Source organism: Sinocyclocheilus rhinocerous, unplaced genomic scaffold (genome assembly GCF_001515625.1).
Source record: "Sinocyclocheilus rhinocerous isolate Xijiao unplaced genomic scaffold, SAMN03320098_v1.1 scaffold170, whole genome shotgun sequence".
Lineage (NCBI taxonomy): Eukaryota > Metazoa > Chordata > Actinopteri > Cypriniformes > Cyprinidae > Sinocyclocheilus > Sinocyclocheilus rhinocerous.
Window position 1 is genome coordinate 62,381 of NW_015639772.1, and position 8,529 is coordinate 70,909.

Consider the following 8,529-nt stretch of genomic DNA (forward strand, 5'->3'; position numbering starts at 1 on the left):
CTGTGGGTTATTATTCCTGATATTATACATCTGATATTATATCTTGACACCTATATATATAGAGAAAATATAATTATTATATTATATAACTTAGTTTTAACTTGTAATTTTTAACTTATAACTATGACTGCAAACATGCATCGATTAAAATTTCACTAAATAATGTTTTTGCTTAGCGCTTGTTCGTGTTATGAAATTTTCCTCTTGTCTTATGACATATAAAACAAACAATTTTGACAAGGTACGAATGTAAGACCAATTTGTTAGCAAAACAAGAGCCATGAATTTCCGTTATTGGTTTAGACATCCGGTTAATGTGTCTAACACTGACTAAGGCACATATTTTAATATAATAACTTGTTTAACACTGACATCTAGTGTAAGTAACATGACACTATAATACAGACAATATATTTAGTAGTGCAATAGGATGACTTTGCTATTGCTTTACAAATGTACTAAAATAATTATTTTAATGAAAATACACAATAATATAGTGCGCTGGAGCTTTTATAGCCACAATAGAAACAAGCAACAAATAATAATAAAATAATAAAGCATAATAAATCTTGCTCTTATTAAATTTAAACTTGTGTAAAAAAAATAAGTTTAGCCAAAAACAATAACATAAATTAAGTAAAATAAACAAGATATAATAATAATAATACATTTTTATGTATTTTCAAATTAAAACAAATACATTCCGCATTAAAAAAAAATAACAATAACTCAATTTTTCCTCATTTCAGAAGATCGCATTAGTCTATACTGAAATTTTTAAAATAAAAAAAAAATAGAGCACTGAAAGAGCAGTTAATATGTTTTTGTTTGGGACTTTTATTTTGACAGACATTATTCTTATATTGTCACGTGCTTCACATCATTTCTGTTACCGATCGAGAATTCATACAAAACGCAACTAGTAAACAAACGTTTGCCAAAACTCATATACTTAAAGAGTAACTACCTAAAACTACCTGAAGAAAAAAAAATCCTAAATAATTTAAATAATCTTAAAAATATATATTTTATGGACTTTTATTGCATTTTTTCAGCAGGCGGTGATCCCGAAATCCTGCCGCTTCCTTCACATCATTCCTGTCTCATATTTACACACAGAGCCGAGCAGCAAACCTCACTGTGTGCTCTTAAATAAACGCTCTAATCATATTCATAACACAGCATGATGAACATGGCCTCCACATCAAGCGAGAAGATATCAGGACCCAAGAAGAAAAGCGAGAAGAAGATTGCGTCCAAAGAGGAGTACAGGTTATTGTCCAACATCATGGGAGTGATGAATAATTTAAGGAAACAGGTGAATATCATCAGATATCTGACATAAGCATCATATAGCATGAGGTTCCTGACACATGCACGACATAATCTGAAACATTCATTATATAATACGAGAGATCATCTATGCATCATATAGTCTGATATCTGACATATCCATAATAAAATATGGGATATCTAACTGCGATATATTTTCATAATTACCATAAAGTTTGCTAGAAGTAATTTCTTACGTTAAACTGAAAATAGATAATAGGTAAATGTGTTTTGTGGAACGAGTTTTAATTTTATAATTTGTAAATAATTTACACAATTGTTAAATAATACAATGCTAATAAAAAAAGATAAATATTGTAACATAAAAAATATATATATTTTTATGTGTAAATTTTTTATTTATTTAATTTTCATGTCTCTTTAATTTCAATTGCTCTTTTTTTATTTTATTTCTGTTAATCACAAGATATCTTTCTGTGGGTTATTATTCCTGATATTATACATCTGATATTATATCTTGACACCTATATATATAGAGAAAATATAATTATTATATTATATAACTTAGTTTTAACTTGTAATTTTTAACTTATAACTATAATTTAACTTATAATTAACGTAGTTATTATAACTTAAAATATATTATATGGTGTTTTAGCTGGTTGTTAATGTGTTTGGGTGCTTGGTAAGGTGTTTGGGTTGTTGTTAGGTTTTGGGTGGTTGTTAAGGTGTTTTTGGGTTTTGGTTGTTTTCTAAGGTGTTTGGGTAGTTGCTAGTTGGTGATTAAGGTGTTCTTGTTGGTTGTTAGTGTGTTTTGGGTGGTTGTAAGTTGGTTATTGCGGTCTTCTGGGTGGTTGTTAAGGTGCTCTGGGGGTTTCTAAGGTTTTTGGGTGTTTGTTAAGGCGTTTTGGGTGATTGTTAGGTTTTGGGTGGTTGTTAAGGTGTTTGGGTTGTTGTTAGGTTTTGGGAGTTTTCTAAGGTGTTTGGGTAGTTGTTATTTGGTGATTAAGGTGTTCTTGTTGGTTGTTAGTGTGTTTTGGGTGGTTGTTAGTTGGTTATTGCGGTGTTCTGGGTGGTTGTTAAGGTGTTCTGGTGGTTTCTAAGGTGTTTGGGTGCTTGTTAGGTGGTTCCTAAGGTGTTCTGAGTGGTCGTTAAGGTTTTTTTGGGTTCCCGCCTAGGACGACACCTGCCAAAAAGGAAATTTGTTTCAGAGCTAGAGTTTTTGATCACAAAGACAAAATATTTTTTATTTGGTATAATGTGCACTAATGAATAATTCACAGTAAGAGTGGGAACATAAACAGATAATTGTGGTTTCCTGTTGACTCTAAATGATGGTAAACTCTGTTTTCCCCAGAGGGCCAGTGCTGTTCCCTTCCGGGAGGAGTCACATTAACTGCTAAAAGTCCAGTGCGGTCTTACACGTGCCTCCCAAAGGTGAAACTTGTTGTGACAGCAGCTTGACCAACATGCAGTTGCATCATTTTGCCTGTGGATAAAATGCCACTTTATTATTCTTATTATCTTGTGTTTTTTCTCTTCTCCCATCATAATGAGCCCAGGCTCTCTTTAGGAATGGAGATCTGTAAATGGAGCGGTTGTAGTTGGTGGAGCAATCCTTCTGTTTGCTTTCATGTGGGATCCAGGCAGCTTGTTAGAGGAAGGCTTTCACAGTTTCCCAGCCATGCAATCTGGCAGCGAGCACGGTGACGGCTGTTGCACGCCGGAGAGGTGATGTGTGAAAAACACAGAAATAACATCCAGCTCACAGCGACTCCCAGTCCGCAGCTCACCGGCACAATAACGCGCCCATTTGCTTTCCAACAATTGAAGAAGTCTTTTGGTAATTAATTTCTGCCGGCGCAGGCCTGCACGCCTCATTGAGGGCGGATTTGGCCCTGTGTCTCTTCTATGAGTCTGTATTTGTTTAATTATGTTATAGGAGGGCAGAACGCCATGACTGAGTGAGAGCTCAGAAACAACTGCTGTAAATGAGTTTCATGGGAGATGAAATCTATCTATCTATCTGTCTGGTTCTGCAGGTTCTGTCCTCATTCTCTTTTTTGGCTCTTTGCATTTTAGGCCTGAAATAAAGAGAAACTCTCAGTTTTTGAGGAATGATTTGCTGCCTGATGGGAATCGACTTTATAAAAAGATAAGGAGGAAAATCCCCTTTAAAGCGCAGATGACAACAAAAACTCCCACAGATGGGAATCAATAGGACGACGGGGCGTTTTTCTCGTCCAGCTCAGAGGTTCAAAGCGAGCGCTTCTACTCGAGCTGCTGTTGCCTTCAGCTGCAATAAAACCATATTATATCAGACATATCTGATATATTCATCTTATAATATGCAGTTATAATATGCATCACACAATCTGAGATATCTGACATGCATAATAAAATATGGAATATCTCACATGATGTGCATCAATAATGTCTTACAATAAACTGAAAATAAGATGACAGGTAAATTTATGTTTACTATATTTAATTGTAAAAAAAAATTTAAATAAATATTTTCAATTTTTTATTTATTTGTCCTGGCATTTATTCTTATTTTCATGTCTGTTAAATTTCTATTTCTCATTTTTTCTGTTTTATTTCTATTAATCACAAGATAACTCTATATTTATGTGGGTAATTATTGCTATAAAGATTATAAATCTGATATTATATCTAACATCTGATATATTCATCATATAATATGAGATATCTAACATAATATAATATGAGATCTGACATATGCATCACATAATCTGAGATAGCTGAAAAATGCATATAAAAGTGATATCTGACATATGCATCATGTGGTCTGTGGGAATCAATAGGACGACGGGGCGTTTTTCTCATCCAGCTCAGAGGTTCAAAGCGAGCGCTTCTACTCGAGCTGCTGTTGCCTTCAGCTGTAATAAAACCGCAGAGACAGATGGAAAAAACACTGAAAATATGTGTGTGTTCGGCTTTCCTCTTCAGCCTCCAAAACTGCAAGAAGAGGTCGCTTCAATTGCTTTGTCCTCTTCTCCATCTCTTTCTATTTCAATGCCTTTTTGAGAGACCGCGTGAGCCATTGAATATCGACACACAGTATTTGGCTGCCAAAAGGTGTGAATGTTTTTACTGTGGATTGGATTTAATCTGAATATATTTGCATAAATTAAAGGGAAACATGAAAAAGCTAAATCACTTGAATGTAGTCTACTCTCTCTCTTTTTTTTTTTTTATCCTCTTATGTTTGAATGCCTGACGAAAGTCACATGACCAAAACATTATCTCAACAAATATTGGATTTTGAGCAACAGTGCATGATTTTTTTCTATTTCCTATTATTTGCTTTTAATTTCCTTTGAACAAATAAACCCATTATAAAACAGTCATGATTACATGCACATAGCACATGTTTGGTTACATATTTGAAAGTTATTTTATAATAGAAAATCTCTATCATTTCTGCACTTATTTATTTTAATATTTTATTCTTATTTTTTGCAGAGTTGCTCTCTCTCTCTCTCTCTCTCCCCGTCTCTCTATATATTTTGTATTTACAGTATTTCACCTCTTTTAATAGTTTCATTATATATAGGTAATTATTGCTATAAAGATTATAAATCTGATATTATATCTAACATCTGATATATTCATCATATAATATGAGATATCTAACATAATATAATATGAGATCTGACATATGCATCACATAATCTGAGATAGCTGAAAAATGCATATAAAAGTGATATCTGACATATGCATCATGTGGTCTGTGAAATCTTTACATTAAAATTTACTAAAAGTAATGTCTAACAATAAACTGAAAATAGACAATAGATAAATGTATATATTTATATGTAAAACAATTTTAAACAACATTTACATGTTATAAATAATAAAATATTTTAAATATTTATATTTATTAATTTGTCTCGCAAGTTATTTTATTTTCATGTTTTATTTTTTTAGTTAATGTCTGTTTAATTTAGATGTTTCTTTTTTTCTATTTTATTTCTATTAAATCACAAGATAATTATATATTTCTGTGGGTTATTATTGCTGATATTACATGTTTACTATATTTATTTGTAAAACAATTTTAAACAACATTTTACATGTTTTAAATAACAAAATATTTATGTATTATTTATTTAATACTGATAATAGTTAAGTATTTAATAAATAATAAAAAAAATATTTATTTAATATTTATATATTTAAAATTATTTTATATTATTATACATTTAATATATTTTATTTATGTGAATGCCTGTTTCTCTTTTGTGTTTTATTTCAGTTAATCACAAGATAATTATATATTTCTCTGTGTTATTATTGTCGATCTTATAAATCTGATATGATAAAAAATAATGTTACATGTGATTTTTTAAATCTGTGATCACATTAAAGCTCCAATATAAAATTTGACAAGCTTCATGTGAAATAACGTTATAATTTACAGTTAATTATGCTTACAGTAGTAGAAACCGCTATACAGTGGGTACGGAAAGTATTCAGACCCCCTTAAATTTTTCACTCTTTGTTATATTGCAGCCATTTGCTAAAATCATTTAAGTTAATACTTCACAGACGTCTACAAGATGGACGAGTTTCTTCAGCTGGACGTGAAACAGGTGACGCACCTGCTCCAGCAGGACACGCTGACCGTCCGAGCCGAAGACCAGGTGACAGTACACGGGCCGCCCTGACGGCTGGAAACTCAACTACTGTACGTTTACTGAGGTGAATAACGTGTTTCTGTGCGACTGTGCAGATCTACGACGCAGCGGTGCGGTGGCTGAAGTACGACGTCTTGAATCGACAGCAGTACATGGTAGACATTCTGGGGAAGGTTCGATTCCCCCTCGTATCCAAAAACTTCCTCAGTAAGACCGTTCAAGCCGAACCGCTGATCCAGGACAACCCCGAGTGCCTGAAAATGGTCATCTGTGAGTTACTGACACCTGACCACTAAAAACTCACGTGTGATAGACAATCAGTCTTTTATTAAACCATTTTCTAAATTTTTTAAAGGGGTCATCGGATGCCCATTTTCTACAAGTTGATATGATTCTTTAGGGTCATTAGTCTCGCGTAGCCAGACCTTCAGACTGACGGCTGAAGGTCTGGAATCCATGGCAGCTTTCATTGGCCAAGGCCCGCCCATGAGGCCGTTTGACCGACATGTCAAACAACCAATTAGAGGTGCTTTATTCTTATTGACCACCGGTACAGCTTGCGCTCAGGACTGTGCGGAGCATGTGCATAATGCTCAGAGCAGGCTGTACCTGTGGGAAATATATACGGCCCTCAGACAGAACAGGTGGATGCGCTGTCCTTGAAGGACGTTCAACTCTGTTTTGTTTATATTTTGCTTAGCCTATAATTTTAAATGAAAGATGTCGTATTTATTTATTTCTCTCTGCGACACTTTTCCTACTGTGTTAACAGAAAAATGTCAAACGTCCACTTTTGTGTGCCATATGCATCAGACGTTTAGCCAACGGTCCGTGGGCGTGACATCTAAGGCTGAGACTATAGGGTCATAATGAAAAGTCTATACCATACTTTGGTTAACATTTCTCAATGGTAGTGTAAAACAACACAGTTTTTACCTTGTCAACAGTTCTGTTGCCAGTTCTGTTCATAGCGACCCGTTTCGGTGCATGTCCCTTTAAATGCTAATGAGCTCTGCTCACCCCGCCTCTCTCTCTCTGTTTACTTTAGCCGCATTTAGCCGCGGAACTTGCTAACTTGCACATTATTAGGAAAGGCGATTTGCAAAGATTCATAAAAGAGCCTTACACTCACTTCTTCTGGAGGTGAGGCTGATCACGAATGATTCTCACACACATAGATGCATTTAGGCAGATCGGGGGCGCATTCCCTTCAAAAGCCAAAGTAATCCACTGCGTCTTCAGCGGCTCAGATGTCGACAGGGGCGGCGCCAGAGAATTTTGAACGCAGGTGCTGAGGGGGTGCTAGATAAATGACAGGGTGAGCTGGGCAATTAATAGTAAATATGACCAAAACAGGTTGTTGTTATTATTATTATTTTTTTATATGAATAATAAAATCGCTATATAGGTGCATTTCAAATGTTTATGAGGAGTGTGGGAGTATTATCACGCTAACTGCATGACATGGGGGCGCCCACGCAATCTTTTTTTTTTTCCTGCAGAAAGAACTTAAAATACTCCCGTGATTTTTGGATGTGCTTTCTGTCGTCTCATGCAGTCTCTGTGAATGGAGCGCGCCGCAACAATAAACCAGCTCACAGACATAAGTAATAAATCTGCAGAAAGCTTGAAAACCAATTAAAATAAAAAACAAATATTTTCTGATTATGTAGTCCGTATAGATGCATTTCTCTATTAAAGGCACGTCCATTACTATGGAGATGGCGAGTCAGCGCCGGTGTAGTACCGAAATTTGCACCCTGCCAGATTATGCACCCCCTAGTATTGGTAGGTTAAGGGTTAGGTGTGGGGGAGGGGTTAGGATTAGGGGTGGGGCTGGGATTAGGCAATCAGGTAGCGACTTCAACGAGGGGGTGCATAATCTGGCAGGGGTGCAGAATTCGGCACAACACCGGCATTCGGCAACTTCAACTTTGAAGTCGACACTGACTGAGAAAGCACTAGTTTATTAATAAATAATTAAAATGTCTTCTTTTTCACAGATGCATTCGTAATGCATTCATAATCTTTGCGGCAAGTTTGAGCGCGGAATAGGCTATAATACGCCTAAATGCCTATATTAAAGGATGGTTTAGTAGGTTATTATTAGGGCTGCCCCCTAATAGTCGACTAATCGTTAGTCGACCAGAAGAGGCTTGGTCGACCAAAATTTTATTAGTCGCTTAGTCGCAGAACAAAATAAAATCCACAGGCGAAGTCGCGCAGTCCGTGACTAACAGATCATTAATGGCTAGTCTTTGGTAATACAGTACTCGGGCAGGACATCCAAACGCTCGCCAATCATTCATCGACCTCAAATAATGGCTTATCATCTGAAATATGTAAGTATTAGCAACTTTACATGACTACTTAATCTAATGTTAACCTACATAAATGTCTGCTATTCAAGTGTCTGTGGAAGCTGAACAGTTGCGCTTACTGCAGGACAGATGGAGGCGCCGGTGCGCTCACTTGCTCTTAAAATAATCCCTCATTTTTGCTCATACAGATAAGAGTTATACATCTTTCAAATTTGTAAAGACTCTACGTTTATTTGTGTGCACTCACAATA

General features: G+C 35.2%; 1 protein-coding gene and 1 long non-coding RNA gene across 2 annotated transcripts in view; both read left to right on the forward strand.

Moving 5' to 3' along the window:
* Positions 1-5,865: 5,865 nt before the first annotated feature.
* The window catches only part of klhl7 (kelch-like family member 7), a 14,096-nt gene continuing 11,432 nt past the window's right edge, over positions 5,866-8,529 (forward strand). Inside the window, exons 1-2 of the mRNA XM_016567584.1 lie at positions 5,866-5,963; positions 6,053-6,227. Coding sequence (XP_016423070.1) covers positions 5,880-5,963; positions 6,053-6,227 — 259 coding nt within the window. The 5' untranslated portion in view covers positions 5,866-5,879. The remainder of the gene's footprint in view (positions 5,964-6,052; positions 6,228-8,529) is intronic.
* On the forward strand, positions 6,326-6,873 carry LOC107751816 (uncharacterized). The gene is made up of 2 exons (XR_001641301.1): positions 6,326-6,358; positions 6,820-6,873. It is a non-coding gene; the product is annotated as an uncharacterized LOC107751816 (long non-coding RNA).